At 42.4% G+C, this 25585-nt stretch overlaps 1 protein-coding gene across 2 annotated transcripts in view; it reads right to left on the bottom strand.

Annotated features, from left to right (window-relative positions):
* LOC138249850 (glutamate carboxypeptidase 2-like) overlaps positions 1–25585 on the bottom strand; it is a 477831-nt gene that overhangs the window by 62359 nt on the left and 389887 nt on the right. For both annotated transcript variants that reach the window (XM_069204011.1, XM_069204012.1), the window contains exon 17: positions 23672–23753. In XM_069204011.1, coding sequence (XP_069060112.1) covers positions 23672–23753 — 82 coding nt within the window. The remainder of the gene's footprint in view (positions 1–23671; positions 23754–25585) is intronic.

Genomic DNA, 25585 nt, shown 5'->3' with positions numbered 1-25585 from the left:
TTTGGACGAGGCTGAGCCTCTGGATACGTTGAACATGGAACTAGTTGGATGGCCCTTACCAATAATTATTTGTGGCGACTTAAATATTCATTTAGAGGTAGGTAGCAGGAGCATGGGCACCCAGAGTTTATATCAGGGACGAAAGCCTAAAGTATGGAAAGCTCTAAGGAGGTTAGTAAGGGAACATGGGTTGAGAGATGTCTGGGAAAATATCAAAACTTTAGATCCAGGGTATACCTATTACTCGTTCCCACATGCTAAATTGGTAAGGTTGGATTATTTTTTTGTATCACAAAACTTAATCTATGGGGCTGAAATAGAATGCAAACCCAGATTCTTATCAGATCATAATCCATTAATATTGTCCATAACAATTAAGGGACCATCTAATCCGCGTCGTGTATGGACATTTGATAGGAAATTGTTGGTTGACCCAGGATATATATCCCATATGAAAGAGTGGATTCACCACTTTTTTGATATCAATAGGAATACGGCAGATCCGGGGATGGTATGGGACTCATTTAAAGCTGCAGTGAGAGGTGAAACTCTTAGCTATAGTTTGGGAATACAGAAAATTAGGGGGAAGGAAATTGTAGAACTTCAAGAAAGATTAATAACAAAAGAGAGGGAATTAGCTAGTAAAATTACTAGTAGAGAAGACATTACTCTCACTCAGACCCAAATGGCGATTCTTAAGGCTAAAATAAATGCTTACTTGAATAAAACAGTGGCAGCCGTCTATCAAAGTCACCGATTGGAGTGTTATGAGTATGGTGAATCCACAGGAAAAGTCCTAGCTAGACGGGTCAGACAAAAGGCAGTTAAACAGAATGTTTTGAATATAATTGATGGTAATGGGCGGAAACATACAGAGCTAGAAGGAATTCTAGAGGTTTTTAAGGGTTACTATCAGGAGTTGTATAGTGAAGATATAGGTGGTCATTCTGACCCTGGCGGTCTTTGACCGCCAGGGCGGAGGACCGCGGGAGCACCGCCGACAGGCCGGCGGTGCTCCAATGGGGATTCCGACCGCGGCGGTAAAGCCGCGGTCGGACCGGCACCACTGGCGGGGTCCCGCCAGTGTACCGCCGCCCCATTGAATCCTCCGCGGCGGCGCAGCTTGCTGCACCGCCGCGGGGATTCCGACCCCCCCTACCGCCATCCAGATCCCGGCGGTCGGACCGCCGAGATCCGGATGGCGGTAGGGGGGGTCGCGGGGCCCCTGGGGGCCCCTGCAGTGCCCATGCCACTGGCATGGGCATTGCAGGGGCCCCCGTAAGAGGGCCCCTACATGTATTTCACTGTCTGCTGCGCAGACAGTGAAATACGCGACGGGTGCAACTGCACCCGTCGTACAGCTTCCACTCCGCCGGCTCGATTCCGAGCCGGCTTCATCGTGGAAGCCTCTTTCCCGCTGGGCTGGCTGGCGGTCTGAAGGCGACCGCCCGCCAGCCCAGCGGGAAAGTCAGAATTACCGCCGCGGTCTTTCGACCGCGGAACGGTAACCTGACGGCGGGACTTTGGCGGGCGGCCTCCGCCGCCCGCCAAGGTCAGAATGAGGGCCATAGTGTATTCTGAACAGCTACAAAAAAAGGTTAGTGAATTTCTGGGGGGATTAAAAAGTACAAGGCTCTCTTCTGAGGAACAAATTACATTAGATGCACCAATTTGTATTGATGAGCTAATTGAGGCAGTAAGCTCCCTGGCAACAGGGAAAGCTGCTGGGCCGGATGCAATACCACTTGAATTTTATAAGACCTTCCTGACAGATATTAAAAAGGATATGCATAGCATTTTTTGTATAGCGCAGGCAGGTCAGGCACCTTTATCGTGGGAATGTGCAAGTATTATAGTGCTAAAAAAAAAGGATAAATCAACAGAGCTCCCCAGTTCATATAGACCCATATCTTTGTTAAACGTAGATGGAAAGATTTATGCAAAGATTTTGGCCAGTAGATTGGCAAATGTGATAGTCAGGTTGGTTAGAAAACAACAACATGGGTTTATTCCGGGTAGAGATACAATAGATCATATAAAAAGAATAATAGCCATGTTTGATCTTGCAGAACTATATCAAACAAATTTTGGATTATTACTTTTGGATGCCGAGAAGGCATTTGATCGTGTATCGTGGAAGTTTCTATGGGAAGTCATGCGCTGGAAAGGTATAGGGAGTGGATATATTACAGCTATAAAAACTTTATATGTAGCCCCAAAAGCTAGAATTTGCATTGCTGGTTTGGAATCAGATATTATCTTAATCTCTAGGGGGACTAGACAGGGGTGTCCATGTTCCCCCCTGCTCTTTGCTTTATATATTGACTCTTTCTTGCTGAGATTAGAAGAATGCAAAAATATTCAACCTCTCTTATATCATGGAGAAACATATAAGGTGTTTGCATATGCTGATGATGTAGCTATAGTGACAAGTAACACGGAGGAAGCTATTAAGGCAATAGAAATAGAGGCAAGAGAGTTTGGAAGATACTCCGGATATAAGCTGAACTCAGATAAAACACAAATAGTATGTTCTGGGCACGTTTCACTAGTAGATAGACGATTGGCATCTGAAGCAGTGTATTTGGGGGTGAAGATTACATCAGTGGTTAATCGGTTGGTGGAAATCAATTTTATCCCACTATTAAATAGAATAAAGAGGGATTTAGATCGAATGCATAATTTGCACTTATCGCTAGAGGGTCGCTGCAATGTATTGAAAATGATGGTTCTGCCAAAAATCCTATATTTATTTCGGGCTATTCCCCTTGAGGTTGATAAAAAATGGCTTAAAAGATTGGAAAAGATGGGGAATAATTTTTTATGGGGATATGCTAAAACGAGAAGGGCAATGAAGTATATGACACTTCCCAAAGATCGAGGCGGGTGGTCAGTCCCTAATTTTACACTGTATTACTACGCCTGTTGTCTTCAACATATGGATGAACTTATAAGGGGAAGTTTTAAGGATAATGAAGAAGTAAAATCAACCCCTATTTATACTATGATGGCGGGTGGGGAGGCAAGTGGTTGGTTATCAAAATTTGAGGAACCAAGTTACTTTAAAAAAGTAAGATTTAAGCCTTTTTTGTCCGCCTTCAAGGTTTGGGCTCAGATAAAACGGAGTATGGGACTGGGAAAGATTACGGCTTATACACCAGTGAAATTCTCAGCTATCCCAAATCATATCTTTAGGGATCCCATATTAGATTTTTGGCGTTCTAGGGGAATAAATAAAGTCGGAGACTTGTATTGTAAATCCGGTTGTAAATCATTTACGGATTTGCAGTCTCAATTTGGCTTACCTAAGACCCATTTTTTTACATTTTTGCAAATACGAAATTTTTTACAGTCTCAGAAGTACGGTAGGGTACAGTTGTCGGAGATCCCGGTAGTTGAGGCTGTTATAAATGGGGCAAAGATTGGCAAGTTATATAAGCTACTAACAGAGTTACAAGTAGATGATATGGCACAACAGAATGAGCGATGGATTGCACGATTTGGGGTGGCTGGAGAGTGGGTGGACCAATCCTTAGCCATGGCTGAGACAACATTTCTATCAGCTAATTTGAAAACCCAGCATTACAAAACACTGATGGACTTATATTATACTCCAGCAAAACTGAAAAAGTGGGGGATATCCTCTGGAAGCTGCAATCGATGTGGGGAAGTTGAAGCTGAGATAACGCATATGTTTTTTGTATGCCCAATGTTGCAGGGAATACTAAACGAGATAGAGGTATTCCTTAAGAAGATCACGCATTGCAATATTCGGGTTACTGTTATGCTGGTAGTATTGGGAGTCGTGGACTCACCTGAAAGTATTGAACCCGCACTGTATAAAATAAGGCGATTTTTATTTTTGTCCATGGCAATATACCGCTTATGTATTGCTACAGATTGGCTCAAAAAAGAACCCCCCACGTTTGAGAGTTGGCGCTTTAGATTACTTACCATCTATAATACTGAATTAAGTCTTTATAAGTTAAAGGGTCATAAGAAGAGACATAGAGGAGAACGAATGTGGGCACCAATGACTAGATGGTTGGAATATCAAGACACAGTTTTAAAAAAAAAAAAAAAAAATGCTAATTGTTTCGATATGTGATATATATAACTGTTGTATTTTTAAAGGTCTTCTTTCTCCCGTTGTTTTGTTTACTCTGCTTTCTTCGCACGGATATATTATGTCTTCTTCTTTTTTTTTTTCTTCTTCTTATGTAACCCCCTCCCTCCGACATATTAAAATAAAAAAAAAAAAAAATAAAAAAAAATAAAAAAAAAAAGAAGAAAAGGGTGTAGCGCCATGTCTGTGGTTAAAACAATGGTGCAAATTAACGGAAAAACATGGAAGTGTAGCGTTCCCTATCCACGGGTCGTTTAATCTAAGGGTTTTAGAAAATCTGAGATTTGCGCTATACGACATGAAAGTACCCCCGAGACCAGCACAGTTTGAAGCGTTAGCAATTTGGGAGCTGATAGCTAGAAACCAACAACAAAAGAAGTTCGAGACTAGGATAAGAAAGGTAGAGAAGACACTAGCGGATGCTAGATGGGACACCACACAAAAGGTTTGGAGATCAGACGTATTGCAGGGGATTAAATTGTTCCCAGCAATTACTGATGAAGGGGAAACGTAAGGAAGGAAAGCTACCTATAAGACAAACAGGAGCCAGTCCAGAGATAGAGAGAGCAATAGAAACTCAAAAAGGGGGGACGAGTCAGACGATGAGGAGTTCATTATACAATTGTTGAATGATCGCCCGCCACCGTATGTGGAAAACAAACAAGGCTCAAGTGTCAGTACTGCCCCTCCAGAACCAACACAGGGTAATGTAACACCCAATTTGAGAATATCTCAGAGACCAAGCAGCTCCGACATGCCTTTTTTTCCACAAATACCACAGGTTCAGAGAATGTACCCAGACGTGCCTACATTGAAACCTGCCAATAACTATCAGTCACAGGTTCAAAGGCACTGCTCTAATGAGCATAATATGGGAGCGACTTCTGATTTAACGACACAGGAAGGACAGAGTTATCAAAGACCAGCATTGATTCAAGCTGAATCAACGCAGTTCTTGATGCCCCAAAAGCGGACACAAGAAGTGCCGAAGCATACCCAAGTGACAGGGAGCCAGTTAGGCATGCCAGCAATGATGAACCATAATGTGGGGATTACATGCCACAGAATTTGGGGAACGGGCAGAATCCAGATGCGATATCTCTGCCTATCACTGTAGGTCCACCAGTACCACTGTACATACAGGCAAATTCAAGCACAAGCGATCAAGGGTTAATGATACAGAATGGGACAGGGAGAAGATGCATAGAAACCACTCCAGAGACAACACCGATAGCAGCACTGCCAAACGGATCTGGGTCCTTGTCAGAATTCAGTCCAATTCCAATTTGCGCTCCGTCAACCGTGGTAAGGTCACACCCACCACTATTGGTACCGTTAACCTCACAGACTGAAACATTACAGAAACCATCGGTGGCAGTTGATGTAACTGCTACACTGATGGGACTGAACGCACAACAGTTAACGCAATGGTTCAACAGCCTGAACCCTCCACAGAGTACATCCAGCGGGAAGGGAGAAGAATATCTGAATAAAATAAGGTTGGGTATGGAGGCAGACGAACTGGTAGAGGGAACAATGGGTTTGAACCGATTAGAATAATACACAGAGGAAGAACTAAGGTACATGTGCCCTAGAATTACAAGAGAAGTAAGCGGCATACACAAGAAGTTACAAGAAATTGCAGATAGAAACGAGATTGATATAAGTAAGACTAAACACCTGAGTAGAAGTTACAGGTTAGATTTCGACACAAAAGATTTTGAACACATGAGATCCGCAGGAATGAAAACTCACCTTAAAGAGATACTGCAGAGTGCACAGGTCTGGAGATGTTTAGACAAGTGGGAAAGCAGATGGGTTAAGAAAAAGGACAAAAAGAAAGAAAATACTCCAGAGCGGAATGAGAAAAAGCAACAGAATGACGATCTGATAACTATGTTACCAATGAGAGAGACAGCAGGGGGAAAGCTTGTACATGTACCATGGCACAGGTGCGATATTCAATCCTTTACGGATGACTTTCCCAAATTGAGAGAGAAGCCGATCGAATGGTATCAGCAAACAGATAGATTTGTGAAACTCGCGAAATGTCTCTGGGAAGACCTGAATACTTTATTTGAAATTGTGGTTCCGGCAGATTTGTGGGAAGATTGTAAAAGGGCTGTAGGTTGGCCGACAAGTGAACCAGAGAGAGATACAGACACAGGTGCGCCATCACCTACGGTAATGAGTTTGTACCACAAGGTGATAGAGCACTTGAAAACCAAGGTTGTGTCGAAAAATGTGGATTGGCAGAGGATTGACAGGACAGCCCAAGAGGTTAAAGAGTCTATACATGCGTATTATGAGAGGTTGCTAAAAGCATTTAAGAATTACAGTGGTACAGAGACGATTGAGGCAAAAGACATGCTCCATTTTGTGTTCAGGTTTGTGGAAGGGTTGAGACCCGAAATCAGCCAGATGATTAAAACGCATTTGATTTGTTGGCAGTCAAAGTCGATCGATGAAGTGTTGAATTATGCAAAATACTGCAGTGATGAGATTGAGACAAAGCAGAAAAGGTTGAAAGAGAAGGTGATGGTGATGCAGCTCAGAGCAGCTCAGACAGGCTTACAAGGGTTTCAACAACAGATGCCGCAGCAGCAGGGAAATGCTATGTTTCAGCCGCAGATGAGAGGCAGAGGCCGAGGAGGTTTTGTGAATAATGGTCCTGATTTGAATACCGTTATGATTCCAAATGGTATACAGGCAATGAAGAAGGTGATGCCATGTCACACGTGCGGAATCGTCGGGCATTGGAAACGGGAGTGCCCAATGATGGTGGAGGAAGGTATAGGTCAGCAAAACAATGATGTCAATGCATTCCAAACTATGAGAGGACCGAAACTGAGAGGTCCAAATCCAAATTTTCAAAACAATATAAACCAGCTGCAGGGTTTACAACCCATACAACTGCAACAGGTGCAAATGCCCCGTGTGCAAATGACACAATTGCAGCCAATGCAACAGCAGTTTCCCATGGTACCTAATCAGCAAATGCAAATACCCTTAGCACCAATGAATCAGCAGCAAGCAATGCTTCCTCAACAGGTTGCGGGTCAGGGAATGAGTCAAAATGACACAGTACACCAATTCCCACTACACAGTGAGAATGGAATAAACGATGTATGGGAGAGTGAAAGTTCAGATGAGGAGGGAAATTGCGTGCTTGCAGCATCTTTGGAAGTTGATCAAAAGGGCCCGTATGTGGAGGGAAAAGTTATGGGTCATCGCGTTTCATTCTTGGTTGACACAGGAGCTACACGTTCCACTGTCAGGAGCATTGAAGTACCAAATTTGCCACTTTCAGGGAGAACAGTTCAAGTAGTGGGAGTGGCAAATAGATACCTGACGAACCCAATCACAGACCCAGTACAAGTCAGAATTGGCAACTACCGAGGGTCACATAAATTTGTGGTGTGTGACTCAAGCCCGATATCATTGTTAGGGAGAGATCTACTGTGCAAATTGGGATGTTCAATCATGTGTTCAAATGATGGAATTAAAATTCAGACAAGCAGCGATGGGGAGGAAGAGGACAGTGTAGGAGGGGACGAAGTGGAAACTGTCGACGAAGAGTATCCCCTGATTACCCTTTATCCAATGGTCACTGAGGCAGACATTCCTGCTGAGTTACAAGAAACAGTCGGAAAGAGGTGGGATTGGTGAAAGGAGTGGAACCAGTGAAAGTGACTGTGAAACCCAATGTAACCTTTCCCCAGACCCCACAGTACCACATGGCACAAGACACCCTCATAAAAGTTGCCCAGCTCATTGATGAGTTTGTGAAGCAGGGAGTACTGAAAGAAGTGTTGAGCAGTCCATGTAATTCGCCAATAATGGGACTAATAAAACCTAGTGGAAAGGTCCGAATTGTTCAGGATTTGAGGAAAATAAATGACATAATAGTAAAATGTTGTCCTGTAGTACCGAATCCAGCTGTGATAATGTTTCAAATTCCTTGTGATGCTGAATGGTTCTCAGTTATCGACTAATCACAAGCGTTCTTTTCTGTGCCTCTTCATGAGGACAGCCAGTTTCTCTTTTGTTTCAAATTTCTAGACAGAGTTTACAGTTGGTGTCGAATCCCTCAAGGGTTTTCGGAGTCACCGTCAATCTTCAACCAGATTCTAAAGAAAGATTTGGAAGCACTGGAGTTGCCATTCGAATCAACCCTAGTACAGTACATTGACGACTTACTGATCGCGTCCAAGACAGAAAGTGACTGCACAGCTGACACCATTGCCCTATTGAACCACTTGGGAAGGAATGGACACAAAGTGTCCCCTTCAAAATTACAATTCTGCCAGAAGAAAGTGAAATATTTGGGTCACCAAATAGAGAAAGGGTCACGTAGAATAATGAAGGAAAGAATAACAAGCGTACTCCAAATGAGTCCCCCAAAGACGAGGAGGGAGGTGAGGAAGTTTTTGGGAATGGTGAGCTACTGTCGCCAATGGATTCCCAACTTCTCAACTCTAGCAAAACCTCTGCTGAAATTGACCCAGAAAGATGCGTTGGATGAAATTGAGCTGAAAGGAGATGAGATGGATGCTTTTATTGAATTAAAGGAATGCATGTGCAGGGCTCCAGCTTTAGGTATGCCTGACTACACAAAGCCTTTTACATTGTTTTGTCATGAACGTGATGCATGTTCCTTGTCTGTCTTGACCCAAGCCCATGGTGGCGTAAACAGACCAGTAGCATATTTTTCAGCTACTTTGGATCCGGTCGCAGGAGCACTGCCAGGGTGCTTGCGTGCCATAGCCGCAGTTGGTATCAGCCTCACTCAGAGTGAAGGAATAGTGATGGGACACCCTTTAACAGTCATGGTCCCTCACTCATTCGAGATACTCTTGACACGTTCCCGAACACAGCACATGACTGGTGCTAGACTCACAAGGTATGAAACGATAATTATGGGATCACCTAATGTGCAGCTGAAACGGTGCACTACGTTGAATCCAGCAACCTTGTTTCCCACTGAAAATGCCGAAATTGAGAACGCTGAAGACATCGAGCACGACTGTCTTCAGGTGACTGAATTTTGCACCAAACCAAGACCTGATATCAAAGATACCCCATTTGAAAGAAAACGATCAAATAATTTTTGTTGATGGTTCATGTTTAAGAGATGCATTGGGAATATTGAAGGCAGGATACGCTGTATGTACGGTAACAGGTGTTCTGGAAGCATCTTGGCTTCAAGGAGTTTACTCTGCACAAGTAGCCGAATTGGTAGCCCTTACTAGAGCTTGCCAACTCTCTGCATTAATGAAGGTTACCATTTACACTGATAGCCAGTACGGGTTTGGAATAGTGCATGATTTTGGACAATTGTGGTCACAGAGAGGCTTCATGACCTCTTCAGGATCACCAGTGAAAAATGGTGAAAGAATAAGAGAATTGTTACATGCCATCCAATTACCAGGAGAGGTAGCAGTGGTAAAATGCAGTGCACACTCGAAGGGACAAAACTACGTTTCCCTGGGAAATGGATATGCGGATCAAGTCGCAAGGTTTTGCGCATTGAACTGTATATTGCTCAGGGATGAATGGAATTTGATAAGTGAACCAGAACTTGAACCAAGCGAAATCTTTGCTCTAAAGGTTATAGATACAATGGACGAATTGAAATCCTTACAGAATGATGTCAGTGAGGATGAGAAACTCTCATGGACCAAATCACAATGTGTAAAGAGACTGGATGATTTATGGGTTTCAAGTGAAGGGAAATTTGTTCTTCCAAACAGCCTTTTGACACAGATAGCAAGATTTTACCATGGACAGGCTCATCTTGGGAGGGATGCCATGATTAGATTGTTTAAAACTGATTGGTTTAACCCCAAATTCTGTCAAGTTGCTGAAGCAGTTTGCCATCGTTGCGTCATTTGCCAACAGATGAACGCAGGGAAGGGAACCGTAGTAAATTTGAGCCACATTGGAAGAGCAGGGGGTCCCTTCAGCAGGATGCAAATGGACTTCATTGAGATGCTTGTGCATGGAGGCTTGAAGTATGTGTTGGCGGTTGTGTGCATTTTTAGTCACTGGATTGAAGCATACCCTACACGCAGAAATGCAGCCTCACAGTTGCAAAACTACTCTTGAGAGAGCTAATACCACGTTTCAGATTCCCGATCTCTTTAGAATCAGATAGGGGAAGTCACTTCAATAACGAAGTAATAAAATTGCTTTGTGCAGCACTGAACATCGAGCAAAAGTTGCATTGTAGCTACCGCCCTGAAGCATCAGGTCTAGTGGAACAAATGAATGGCACATTGAAATCAAGGATGGCGAAAATATGCGCATCAACAAACTTAAAATGGCCTGACGCATTGCCCTTGGTATTAATGTCAATGAGAAACACCCCTGACAGAAAGACTGGATTGTCCCCGCATGAGATCCTCATGGGCAGGGCCATGAGACTCCCAGCAGTTCCCGCGAATGCTCTTTTGAATATTACAGATGATATGGTGTTAGACTACTGCAAAGGTCTAGCTGATGTGGTTCGCTCTTTCTCTCACCAGGTGGAGGCAACCACCTTGCCACCGATCCAAGGTCCAGGACACGCCCTGAAAGCAGGCGACTGGGTTGTGATAAAGAAGCACGTGAGGAAGTCGTGTTTGGAACCCCATTGGAAAGGACCTTTTCAGGTGATTCTAACGACTACCACCGCTGTGAAGTGTGCGGGGGTTCCCAACTGGATTCACGCCAGTCACACAAAGAGAGTATTGTGTCCCACAGATGAGGAAGTTGACGCGCTGAAGTCACAAGCACCTGATAACAAAGTACCAAGCACCGAGACAGAGTGAAAAAGAACTAGAAGTGAACAGGCAGAAATAGAGGAGGGAGAAATATTTTCTGAGGACGAAGCAACTGATTCACTTGGGGAAGACCAAGGAGGAGCCTCAGAAAGCGACGAAGCAACTGAAGGTAACAAAGAGCCTGAAGCAGCTGAGAGTGACAAAGAGCCTGAAGAAAGTAACGGTGACAAGGGGATCGAAACAGGAGAGCCTGATCAGAGGAGGGCTTTCCCAGAAGCAGACGATATAGGAAAAGAACAGGAGAACCTGATTGACTTCCCAGAGGGAGAAGACAAAACAGAACAGGGCGAAACTGTTCAAACTCCTTCGGAAGAGGCTGCAGGTCCATCAAGTGGACCCAGTGCAAAAAGAAGACAGACCATATCGCCAGTAAAACTAAGAATAAGAGAAACATCGAACGACAGTGAAGGGCCGAAAGTGAAAGAGAAAAGAAAGGAAGTGTCTGTTGTAGTACCGGCACCAAGTGAAGAAAAGGACTTGGCCAAAGAGGAAAGTACCAGCGAGAAAGAATCAAAGAGAGATGCAAAATTGAAAAGAAAAAGGATACTGAGCAGAAGGTATTCCGGTCCGGAGTGGGCATATGTAGCCAATAACGATTGGTCAGACGAATTCGTATCCCTCAGTCTTGAGAACGAGGAGGCAGAACTTCATTTTGGAAATAAAAACCTCATGGACTCTGTCGATTGAAAACATTGACTACCCGATTGACTTTCAACCGGCTAAGACATTGCCAACTTGATTGACTTTAAACCGATCTTGAGACAACGCTGCTAACCGATAAGAGACAAAAGCTGCTAAAGAAAACTGTGTGAACATTGAACTCGTTCAGCTTTGTAAATACCTGCAAAACCTCTTTGATAAGGTGTCTTCAACTCTCTGATTCTATACAGATCATGACTAGCTTTACTACACAGGGGCGTAAAATGAAGTGTTGTAAATACATGTGTATAGGTTTAATAACCGCATGCGTACTAATCATTGTAGTAATAGTTCTTGGAATGCATGGTAAGAATGAGAATGAGAAGAATGATGCTATTACTTCTAAACCTACTATCGTTACTGAACTAACAGCTCTGAAAAGGCTCGAACAAGACGAGAGACACTTGCATGATAAAAAGGAACTTTCATCTAACGTTTTCTATCGCTTGCTGAGTGAGTATGTTGAGACCATGGATGCGAAAGACTGTTATGTGTGTATACAAATACCTACCTCAGTGGTGGAAGGGGTAACATATCACAGCATGCCTCTTACATATGGAATTACATGTAGTATTATAGCGTCCAGATTTTACGATCAAAAGAATATTCATTATTTCTACACTAATTATGATGTTACTTTTGCATATGTCCCCATAATAGGGCACCTGAGTAAAATCGCCAGAGATTGGTATGCAAAATTAATGAGGGAATTCTTCGAACCAATGTCACCTTTTCACACAGCTCACGCACATAGAGAGAACCTTACATGCTTGCTTTAACCAGTAGAAATTAATTTTTTAGACCGCACTGATGATAGGAGGCAGGAAATGAAGGAAAGATTAGAGAGGGAATTACACAAAAGAACATCTGTAGATAATTATGCGTTTGCCGCAATAAAGACACAAGGGAAAATAGCTTTAGATACAATGCACGTTGGGAAATTTTGTATATATAGAGCTGAATCATATTATGACACAATTTTTGTGGGAACGAGTGAATGCAAAACACGTATGCGTTTAAACCTAAGTGGACGTTCATGCTGAATGGACAAGACCCAGTTATTCCTGGAATATATTACATTTGTGGACTTCATGCCTATTATCGTCTTCCTAAAGGATGATATGGGAGATGTTATTTGGGAATAGTGTTACCAAAGGTTTATCAACTAGACGATTTAAAGAAATTTCCAAGGCTGTCCGAATCACATCATGTTCAGAAAAGAGAGACAGCTTCTGGTGTGGTAGGAGATATATTTGGAGCATTGATTCCTTCAGTAGGAGTCATATTGAATTCAATCAAAATACGAAAGTTGTCTACTATTGTGGATAACATGCTGACAAAGTTTTCAGGAGCTATAATCCTGATGGATGCTGAACTTGCTGCAGAAAGAGCCATGACTCTTCAAAATCGGCTTGCCTTAGACATTCTTTTAGCAAAGGATGGCGGCGTTTGCAAAATGCTTGGTACACGTCACTGCTGTACATATATACCAGACAGTAGTGGAAAAATTAGAACGATGCTTACAAATTTAACTAAAGAAAGTGTAGATTTTAAGGAATTAAAAGAGCCCGGAGTTTGGGAGAAAGTTGGAAAAGGATTTGCTTCTGTGAGAAACTGGCTCAGCAACGTTTGGAACGGATTGTCATTAAAAATAGTAAAGGGAATATTAATAGTATTAATTTGTTTATTAGGCCCCTGGGGAATATGGAAAGCTATTAAAATATTAAAAGCAAGGAACAAAAGGAAGGGAGAGGAGAAAATAGAGAACAAGATGGTGGAGATATATAGGGAAAAATCAAAAGGGACTAAAAGAAAGAGGGAATTGACAGAAGTGCCAAATTACTATACAGAATTTTAATGGAATAAAATTTGTGGGTAGATTAGATGTGATGACATAATTAGTCATCAGAGGAGGGATTGATGACGCAGAAAAAGAAGGTCTGACATATATTCATATATATCGCATAATCAAAACGTATATCGTGGTGTGATTTTAGTAAAAGAAAATAATGTACGAGGGAAATTGTGCCCTCGGGGTAGTTCGCCATCATTGTAAACGAGCTTTATTAATCATGAAGTATTGAAAATGTAGTAATCCGTCATAATTGCAAATGTATGCCATGATTTCTTGTTTGAAAACTGTTTCGCTTAGCTTAAATTTAGTACAGGCTTTGGCCTAGTCGCCTGGTCTCAAATTCTAACTGCGTGGCTTTTCCTTGAACTAATGAAACATATATTCTTGCTTGAAGTTGTATTTTTCCAGCAGAGATGACTAATACACTTATCTCCAAGGTTTCGTACTAGGCCGGTTTCATCCCCTTTTATACAAGGTCAGTCTCTGCAGGTGCGGACAATGAAGGTACAGATACCAGAAATAATTGGCAAACCATGATACAACTTGTGTTCCAAGGCTCCAAGGCTAATGTATGCATAAATGAGTTCTAGTAAAAGACAATTTTTCATTGGACAATTTGAAGCCAACCTATGAACCCTCCAATGGAAGACCCTGCAGAATTTGGAATGATCCTTACTTAAACCCACCGGACAAAGAGAAGTCAGCCATTTTTTCCTTGATGACAGTTTGAAGCCTGATGCCAGACTCCATTTTGGACGACACCCTGATGTTCTTTTCTCTATCTGAGAGAAGGAGACTTTAAGAATTCTCACCCTAGAGACTTTAATTTCGACTTGCCCCCGTCTTGCCCATGCAGTAACTTTGCCCCATTCTCCTTGCCGCTGCAAGGGACCTTGCCCTTAACTTTGCCCCTTTCGAAGCCTGCCCCATGCTGATCGAACCGGTACCTGAAGGACGAACCGGTACCTTGAATGCTGATTGTATTTGGTAAATATGAAAGGATAAATGAATTATGCATTGTGTTTTTCCTTTTAGGTACCAACTGCTATTTTTATAGGGTCCTAGCTAGAAGTTTTCTAAATTTGTGTTGACTAAATTCGTTTTGCATGAAGTCCCACATGCCAATGCTAATTAGAGGTTAGTCAAGGGATTCATTTGATGCACCATGCTGATTTGAAATCTTGTTATGCTGACCAATGTATGAAATCAGTCAAATACAGTTAGTTATATTAGTGATTTGTATTGCAATAACTGAGTGCATTATTATCCAGATTTTGCGTAGATTGCGTTTCTTTCGCCGCTATGGACAGCTTGCAATGTTCATTTACATATATCATTTGATTTTGAGACTTATATACATCGTGCTAGCTTTGTTAATATAGGGAAATAAATTCACTAACTTTTAATAAACTGGTGTGGTTATTCATGACTGAAAGGTCATGATGCGCCAAATTACAAACCGTTATTGATTTCTGATGTGATATATTGGTAATTAATTAAGTATTGACTATTGATTACAATAGTTACTGATTATTGATCTGAAGGACTCGTCTATTCTAGGATGAGGAGAGCCCGACTCGGTTAAAAGATCCACCGACCTCCAACGTGTCCAGGTACAGGTAATTTATAAGGGCTGGACGCGTTATTAGGGTCAAGGTCAAAGGGTGTGGGGTGTAGTTATGTGTATGTTTATGTTTCGGTGACAGGGGTGTTATGTACCAAAATATGTTTTTCCACATGTCATCATAAGAGTCAGAACAATTGGACAGTAGCATTTCAAAAGTACAACACTGGAAAGGTAACGCGTTACATTGTATTTTTTGTATTACTTTTGCTTCCGAAGCATCTACTTTAGAAAGATGTCTGTCAGTTGCCTTGCCAACAAAGTATTTTTTCCGTAATATGCTGCAAGACCAGGCTTTCCTACTGCGTCACCAGTGTACTAGTCCCAATTCCCAAACCTCCGAATGTGCCTACTTACTTTTGCCCCAGTCACCCCGGAGCAAATCAGTCAAAGTTCTATAATCTAAACCTTCTACTTGTCCCAAAATCAATACTGCAAGCTGAACTCTTTAACAAATTCAAACGCTCTCGTGCCAAGAGCAGTCAGCAAGCTATGAAGAGGGAAACCTTGAGAACCTAAAGGCCAGACAAAAATAGCCTAAATAAAGCAAGTGCTAGAGTCAAACATTTAACACCCATTACAATATGTCTTCTTAGACCTTGATGTCCCAGGGCCCACAGAAACCAGTGTGTTTATGAAAACAAGGATAAAGCACCTAATATCAGCACATCACCTCCTCCCTCTTTAGCTGTGGTCCCGCATGTTAATAGACTGGTTAGGGAGGGGCTGCAACAAAGGCCTCACTGTTGCAATGCAAGAGATGGGTAAAGGAGGTAGTCTTTTATTTCGACACTGATCGAAACAATGATAGGAAGACTCCACAAAGCCGGCATCAGAGACAAGGCCCTTGACTGGATCCAATCCTTCCTCTCTGGCAGAACTCAACGAGTGACGCTCGCCCCTTCCTCGCAGATCCCACATCCACCACCTGCAGAGTGCCCCACGGATCCTCCCTCAGCCTCACGTTGTTTAACGTCTACATGGCACCGCTAGCCACCCTCCTCAGAAGCTACAGAATAAACATCATCTCCTATGCCGACGACACCCAATTTATCCTCTCCAACAAACCCAACAAAGCCAGACACAACTTCCACAAAGGCATGGAAGCAGTTGCCCCCCGCCAAGCGTCTTGAGACCCAAACAGGTGAGTAGTTGTGCTTTACAAGCATTGATTGACTGATTGATTCTGTTTCCCAAAGGCTCCATCTAGCCTACCCACCTGTCTGTCTATCTCTCTATCTGTCCGTCTATCTATCTAGCTATCTAGCTTTTCATGGGCAAGAGCGCTCTAACTTCCTGCCATCCTATTGTGCCCCATCCTCCCTCTTTATTCTCGTGGTTCTTCATACAATACCAAGCATTCAAAGGTCTAAGAACACTACCTGTAACATGCTGCTGCTCCATCTAAGTAGAAGGAATTGTTTTGGGAAGGTCAGTCCAATTACAAAAGCACCTGTTATCCCTCTTCTGTTCTTTCCTTTCCTCTCTATCTCCAGGTCTTTCCTGTTCGCCTTTTCAGGCCCTCCTTAGCTCTATAGGCAATCTAAGAGTAGCAGAAACCAAGGAACAAACGTAACAAAACCAAACACATATAGCATAATGCCCTCATGACATTGCCCAAAAGCCACTATTCCTCCCTTCAAAAATAGCACAGTAAAAGATATACTTCACAGAAAGCTGTTACTCTTTTCTCCTCTGTAATGCTACCGAGCATAAAATAATCTCAGCACAAAATAAACTTGCAGAGTAAACTTTTGTAGACATTTTGGAGCATGTTGTTATACTTCAAACATACAGAGTGAATCACACCGCAGGAGTCCTCTATGGCTTATCTGATCACTATTACAGTGGACATTATCTCACTATGGAAAAAATAACATTTGCACAGGTTGACAGGACACTTGCAAAGGGAAAAACCTGCAAGTTTGTAAAACCTTATGGATGAAAATAAATGGTACCCACCTGCACTGAAAAACACTGAGGGATGTGCTATAAGTTGCCGTTGTTTCCATGCGCAAAGACTTTGCACAGCCGATGTCAAGGTGTTGTTGTTGTTGGCTGGCTGAATTTGCCTATTATTGTTTTAGCTCTTTACTATCCCTTCATTGGTAGTGCTGCAGATGCCCCTCTATGGCTACCACTCTTACAGAAGACTGAGAGGGGAAGCAGCAAAGGTGAGGAAGGTAGGGAGTAAGGTAAAATGGCAGAACAGGTAGAAGTGGTAGATACATGGTACAAAGAGACAGAGGGGGTGATTCCGAGTTTGGCTGGCGGCGGTCGCCGCCAGCCAAACGGGAACTGCCAGAATACCGCTGCGCGGTCAAAAGACCGCCGCGGTTATTCTGGGTTTCCCGCTGGGCTGGCGGGCGACCGCCAAAAGGCCGCCCGCCAGCCCAGCGGGAAACACCCTTCCACGAGGAAGCCGGCTCCGAATGGAGCCGGCGGAGTGGAAGGTGTGCGACGGGTGCAGTAGCACCCGTCGCAAATTTCAGTGTCTGCTAAGCAGACACTGAAATTCAAAGTGGGGCTCTCTTACGGGGGCCCCTGCAGTGCCCATGCCATTGGCATGGGCCCCACAACACCCCATACCGCCATCCTGTTCCTGGCGGCCGAAACCGCCAGGAACAGGATGGCGGTATGGGGGTCAGAATCCCCATGGCGGCGCAGCAAGCTGCGCCGCCATGGAGGATTCCCCTGGGCAGCGGAAAGTCGGCAGTACACCGCCTACTTTCCGTTTCTGGCCGCGGCTGTACCGCCGCGGTCAGAATGCCCAAAGGAGCACCACCAGCCTGTTGGCGGTGCTCCCGCGGTCGTGACCGCCAGGGTCAGAATGACCCCCAGAGTATAAATTACAATTTTTAAGTACGCTGCACCATAACAAGAGCACTTTGAACACATTTTACTTTTTTCACAACCACTACTCTGGGCTGTTTCTCATGATGTCAGTCCTTACTAACATATTTGAATGACATTACAAGTAATAAAAATAAATCCTTTTAAGATCGTTGGATACAGACTTATTGGTTTGCAGTCTTTTGTAACAAAGAAAAATGATGCATAACGTAATACATGGATTAGCAAAGGGTAGCCCTCTTCAGCCATCACTCTGTGAGCACTATTCACATTTTGGACCAGCCCACAGGGTCACACACATACAATTGCAATAGGTCAGCCATTTCAGCTTTGTTGCTGGATTTGTTGCAAGTGTAATTGACATTTCTGGTCAAAACTCAGCCATTCGGTTTTGAGAGTCAGGTAGTGTGATAGTACTTTGCATCTGTTTGCCTGTGTGCTCAAAAGAGTTTGCAAACAGCCACAACACAGTGCAACACACAACATTCCTGGAGAGAAGGAGAGAGCTGGGAACTGTTGTGCATTTGGAAGTAGGCGAGGCTGGAGACCGTAGCCAGGCAACCATCCACAGAGTGTGCATTAAGCAAAAAAAATGTAGGGTCAAGTGGACAAGCACTCTGGCCCCTGTTGTAATCTCTCTGTGGGCTTTTAAGCACGCCCATGTCATGCCCACTACTTTGGTTGGTTCGTGGGCTTGCCTTTTAAAATTTGCTTGATTTTATTAGTGAAAAGCATGCATACATCATGCCTTTTCTGGTGTTTAGCCCTCCTTGGACGCATCGGCCAACTACTGAAAGCATACGAGGCTCCATGTTTTCCTTATGATTTCTGGACTACTTTTTCTTTTTATTTCGTAAGCAGCGCAGTCTCACAGGGCAGTAATCGAGCACTTTGTATGACTACTAGGTTAATTCTATTCATTATCCTAGCGCTGCATCAAGAATTCAAGGTTTTGCACAGCACAATCATGCACGTTTTTTGTTGTTTTTTAAACACAGTCACGGCATTCTTCACAGTGATGTGTGTGTATGTGGAAAGTTTTCTGGTGGCGATTTTCCAGCGTGTTTAATATTTTATAGCCCTCCACAGGCTCTGCATGAATCACGGCTTTGCTTGTCACTAGAGGGTGAATAATAGAACTAGCAATAAGATAAGAGGCCAGTTGACATACCTGGGGCTGGGGGGGCAAGCTCCAAGGGGTCCCCTCAGCACAGCACCTGGCCTGACTGACTCCGGAAACTACATAGAGAGGCCCCCTCCATGTAATTTGCAGGCAGGTCCCCTCCAATTTTGTTGCGCCACTGACAGTGGGTATTTTGGTGTCAGCGATCCCATCCCAGCAGTGTCTATAGCTGTTTGGAAGCTTAAACCTTTTAAGGAATGAATGGTCTGGCAAAAAAATCGACAGCAAAAGGAGAGAACTTGTCCTTTCTGCTCGGAGAGCTCCCCACGGCCTGCCTGTCCAAATCAGTGTGTCTGACCTGGTCCCAAACACCTACTCTAACCCTGGAGTGTGCCTTTCACAGACCGCTGATAGTGCTGACATGTTAAACATTTCACCTGTGGTCTTTTAGGAACAAATTATTTCATATGTAGTGCTTCAGATCACACTTCTGCCCTTTCTATGCGCTGTTACTGTTACCCAATTTATGATCTTCAATTTACCAATGTCAAAAATGTGGAAGGGTGTTTCGATCCATTTCCTCGATTCGGACTCGGCAGATCACCACCCGTGTCAGTGGCGATCATTCAAATGACAGAGTCTCTGCTGGCGAGCGACCTCTGCGTGAGCTGCAGGAGAGGCTGTTGATCCTTGGACTGATGGAGAGGCTGCCCCTCAGGTTATCATCGATTAACCTCCGATCATAAGCCTGAGAGTTGCTCTTTGAGGCAAGGTAGCTCATTATGCCTGTAAAGCAGAATGTAGTTAAGATGCCTGATCAAATTCTTTGGGCATGATTTTCGGTATAAGCACGTCACTAAACTCTCAACCTTGTTAAGAGGACAAAAAAGTCAAAATCCTGTCTCTAGAGTCCCATGATGGTGTCATCAGCTAAAAAATGACTGTTGGTGTTGCATGTAGTGCTTTTTAGGTCAAGCACAGGAGCGCGCAAGTGTTGCTTTTCCGACATGTTGTTATCTATTTGGGCTTTTAACAACACCTTCCTCACGCCAATCACTATCGCTCATTCATGGGCTTGCCCTTCAGAAATCCTTTGTTATCATTGGTAAATGATTTACGTTTGTCCCTCTTTGGGGCAGTTTGGTTACCGCCTTGAACATCAACCCTGTTACATGGATCATTGGACTTTTGCCAATATGTTTGACTGCGAGCGAACTTCTTTTTCCTTTTGTATATCTCCTTCATGCTCATGCCGTAGCGCTTTGAATCGGCTCGCTTATGTACAACTGTTTTACTTTTCATTTTCAGTTTATGCTGAATAAAAGTCCAGTTAGGAGCTTACAACGCTAATAACTCTAACGCAAGCAAATGCGAGATCCACTGCATTGCAAATGCTTGTAGTGCTTTGTGGGAGAGCACCACCCAGGCTCTACATGCAGCCTTGCCTGCGTCTTGAGAATTCACCAAATGAATCTGCCTCCGAGGAGTTTTGTGCATGTCACTAGGGATATTTATGAGTGCCTCTATATTTTGTAACGTTTATTTGAGAAAGGATGTTTGATTTGGGTACATTACATTTTAAATAGAATAACACTAGATTGGACATAAAGAAATGCATAAACCAGGTGAGTTTCATATAAACCCTTGAGTCTAGCAGGAGGCTGGTGGATGCTTAGTTCATCAAACATTTAGTTAATCTAAAACTATGTGGAATCAATTGATAAAAGTGTATATGTTTTGTTTTCTTGAAATATTGTTAATATTTACATATTGCGTGACACAACCCAGGTTCTTCCAGAATTTTGGGATGCTCTTCAGCTGTAAAGTGATTCACAAACATTTTACAAATGAGTTAGTATTTCTGAGGCCACAAAAAAAATATTCCTTAAAAAGATAGAATGACTTATTTATTATACATAAATAAAATGCAACAAGTTACAATGGAAGGAAAGTTCACCAAATTATAGGGAAATTAAATGAAGAGTTACTAATATAGTAGAAATGGGTGTGAATATGCAAATGAGGGACAAGTGATTTGACCTTTCTTATTATTGTACGTGAGGTCGGTCGCACAATGTCACTCACTCAAATTGGATGCTATCACAGAAATAGAATCCAGCTGGTGTCAGCAGACCACAACGTACAATGTCTGTAATACATTTTTAAATATGTTTTAAATGTCTCCTTTCCTTTTGTGAATGGATTACCACCCCAAGTCCTGTGTCAGTTTCTATGTTCTTTGCAACTGGATTATAGTAGCAAATATTGATAAACTGCATTTCAAAACGCAATTTGGAAGATACGCCCTAAACAACACACATTCAAACAGCATTTTAGTATGAATTTCTAAATCCATTTTGCAATTCAGTAACAGTTTATTGAATTGCAAAATGGGTTTAATACATAACAAAACGTCATTCTGTGGTTACAAACCCTAAGAATTTTCAAATCACAAGGTTTGGAACTGGAAAATGGCTTTGTACTGTAGGCCCCCTGTTCTGCAAGGCAGCTGCCAAATTGCTCAGCTTGTTTAAATGCAGGCAACTGTATTGTAGAAGTAATGCCTTATATATGTTAACAAAGGGGAAATGGGAAAAGTGAATAAACATAACACAATGATTACAACTACATTTTGTGGTATGTCAAACTTGCTTCAAACACCTTTAACCACTGTATTAAGAAAACATGATTTGGAGGTTGGAGATGTTTTCTATTCTGCTGTTTACTTTAGAAATGTCAACAAATGCTTCCACACTTCACTCCAAAAGCAGCACACTATTTTAAAGTTCTCATGACAAGCAACCATTTACCACTGCCCAAGGTGGTAAAATAGTGCTGCTTTAGCTCTTCAACTATTTAATACACAGGTCAGCCCAAAACTGTGGTAGAGACACAGACCCTTGTTTAAAGTCTGGCAGATGGAATACTCTGTCACAGCTTGGAAGATATTCTATCCGCCCTATTACAAATTCCATAGGCTACAATGCCCTTGTAGTACTAGTCGCCATGTTTGTGAAAGGGTACCTCATCCACCGTACTCTAAATAAGGCCACAAGCCTACATTTAGCACCCACAGTGCTCCCTTTATGTGAAAGGGACCCACAGTTCTTATGTTTGTTAGAAAAATATTATTTCAGCAGAGCTGTAAATTAACTCTTCAAGAACAATATGAAATAAGTCATTAATAATGTGTCTGTAAATCCACAGAAGCATATGTCATTATATATTTCTTCCAAACGTGCCCCACTGTATTACAAATTACGTTAGGTGTTTGACACGGTCATCAAGTTAAAAGTTAAAAGACTTGAATGTTAAATGATAGGTAAGTGTTAAAGGCGAACAGGAGTTTTCACTTTTTCTGAATGGTGTTCTACATTTATTATGAACATTTGCCATATCTGCTTTCAGTTTGTCTAAGGCTGCACAACGTCACAAGATACAAACAGAAAACATAACTGAAAAGGAGTTTATTCAGCATTATTTGCACCTGGGTATATATTTATTAGTTGTAATATTATTCAGATATTCACAGCCAGAACTATTAGGTCTTGGTTCAGTATTGTAAATTATGCCTACACATGCATGCACACATTCTTCTTGCATAAAAAAAAATACTTTACAGTGAATGCATGATGAGGAATGAAAACGGAAACCTGATGGGTGTCAATATTTTTGTTTTGTTAGAGGAGGTTTGGCGAATAGGAGGGGTTGTGGAGGACAGGTTAACCTTACTTTCAAGAATAAAACACCTTTCATGAAGTGTTGTTTATAGTGGGACAGCTGTTCAAACAAATCTGGTATTCCAATGTGGGGTGTACATTTCAGGGTTTTAGATTTCACAGTTACTTCTAATGCGTTCTCTTAAATCTTACTTCAGTGTTTAAACTCAAGTAGAACTGTTAGCTGATTTGTGCAACTTTAAACTCAGAATACTACAGTTAGCTGATCTGTGAAACCTTTATTTACCATGTTTTTCTTGTATTTGTTATATTGTAGGTGTTGTAACAGAATACTTGTAAATATCAGGTTATTCTATTGTCAAAAGTAAGAGGGGAGTGGGACTTTACACTTTCTGGTAGGAGTCGAGCCTTTGCCCTACTGTTTACTCACGGATTGTAAAAATACCTAGCTATCTTAGTGAGTTATGTACTAGGCTATTATAGCCTATAAGCATGTGGTACACCACGTGTTAAATGCCTTATCTGTGGGTAGATAACGATTGCAGACTAGGGTATTTAACAGCAAGTAAATCCCGCGGCATTACGTCCATTATGCTATTAGAACTTTCTAAACCTAGTTGATGGAATATTCTAAATCAATCAGGAAGAAACACAAAGAGAAACATTGGAAATGTGCTGCCAAATACCACTAGAAGCTGTTATTTACCATCCAATTATATTTTGCTGTATGAGAAGCTCTCTACTTTCCAACATTCTAATAGCAGTTACAAGGTGTGCAAAATGAGGGCGCTAATGTTATGTTAGATAAATCTCAATTTAATTCGATTTTGCAAAAGTCAAAATGAGTGGAGGACACGGGTGCATCATGCCATCGTTTCTAAACTTACTCATTTAGGTTCAGGTCTTGGAGCCGAACGTTAAATGCCGAGGCAGCCTGAGTGAAATTTCTTATTGCAGACGTCAATGAATCTGGAAAAAAGAATATACTTATATCAGTACCACTTATTCGACATTGAGCTACTCACAAGAAAAGTAGATGGGCAATCATGTCTGTAAGAAAGTACTTCTGTTTGAGATGTCTATGTGTTTTGGTTAGGTTTTGCTGAAATATTGACTCTGAGCACTGGGAGATTCAATTCAGTCCCTCACTGCATGAGCACTGATGCTTAAAAATGGTACAACATTGGCAAAATGTAGTTGGCATATTCATCTTTTATGTAAGACCACAGTAACATATTGCAAGAAATGTGCCAGCTGTATAAAAGGTAGATGTCATATACAGACTTACACCACCCCACATGAGTGGTAGAAAAGCAAACTTCAGGCATTCCATTTAGCCTGGCAAGCTGCGGCCAAAATCACTGTAGTAGCACATATGACAGAAACTAATTTTGCCTATAGAAAAACCTATGTTTAAGCATCAGGTGGTTCAATACATCGCAATCCTGAACTGATTGCTCATTCTGGAATTCCAGATCCTCCTAATATGTCAGTCTTCTGCCTACCCTTGATATTTTCCTGGTACTGTCTTCCTGCCTGTGCCTCAGAGGCTTCCCCCCCCCACATAAATTGTTACAATATTGGAGCACTGTTAGTGCTGTTTCTTTCGAAACCTTCGCCTTATGTGCCTAAATAAGGAGGTAGGATTGTGGAAGGCCACAAAAGGCTTTACCTCTGCAAGACAAGCTAGGCAGCCACACTAGTAGAGTCTCTGCGCCTCACAGTAGATGATAATGTGGGACAGGCGTGAGAATAGGAATAAATATTTCATAGCAAATAACTAACCTGGGCCCTTCTAAAATTTATATTAAACATGTGCTAGTCTAGTGCAAGAAGACCTTTCATCTGGGAGCTCTCCCACAGACTCTGTTTCTACTCTTACTTAATGGGAACCTCTTTCCAGAACCAGTCAGGTGAGGCTTTGTGGGGCAAATCATAATTTCAAGAAGGTAACCCCTTTTTGAAATTCAGAAGCTCTTGTCAGAGGGACAGGTTTGTTACCCTTTTCAGAGGTATGGTACTCTGGACAGGAAAGCAAACTAGAACTGCAGAAAAAGTAGGCAGCCTGGACTATGGGGGTTATTCGGGAATGGATTAGACATTATCATCAATCACTAGTTAGGATCCAGTAGGGGATGGTTATCCAGGTAAGAGGAGAATTGTTTATTCACAAGAGCCTCCAAAATCTTACCTAGGAAGAGAAGGAGCGAAATAGGCCAATAGTTGGCAAGCTCAATAAAATCAGCATTGTTTTTTTTTTATAAAATGGAAGAGTTGGACCTGGCCCTTTTCACATGGTCATCCCCACACTTTTTTGCCTCCCTCCTCCTAGTTTTTCTGACCTGTTTTTGTTGGCTTTAGGACTTTGGGCACATTACCACTGCTGACCAATGCTTATGTGCAAGTGCTCTCTGTCTAAATTGTATTGGCAATTGGTTTATCCATGATTGGCATATTTGATTTATGACGAAGTCCCTAGTAAAGAGCATTAGGTGTGTCCAGGGACTGTAAATCAAATGTTACTAGTGAGTCTGCAGCACGGAAGCACTGATTGTGCTACTCACATGAGTAGCCCTGTGAACATGTCTCAGGCCTACCATTGCAGTGTCTGTGTGTGCAGTTTTAAACTGCCAGTTCGACATGGCAAGCGCACCCACTCATAAGCCCAAAACCTTCCATTTTCCTACATGTATGTCACCCCTTAGGTAAGCCCAAGGCAGCCCAATGGGCAGGGTACAGGTAATGTAAAAGGTAGGAAACATACTGGTGTGTTTTACACGTCCAGATAGTGAAATACTGCT

This window comes from Pleurodeles waltl, chromosome 8, assembly GCF_031143425.1.
Source record: "Pleurodeles waltl isolate 20211129_DDA chromosome 8, aPleWal1.hap1.20221129, whole genome shotgun sequence".
NCBI lineage: Eukaryota > Metazoa > Chordata > Amphibia > Caudata > Salamandridae > Pleurodeles > Pleurodeles waltl.
The sequence above is the reverse complement of the archived record's forward strand: the minus strand, read 5'-3'. Positions and strand labels throughout refer to the sequence as shown.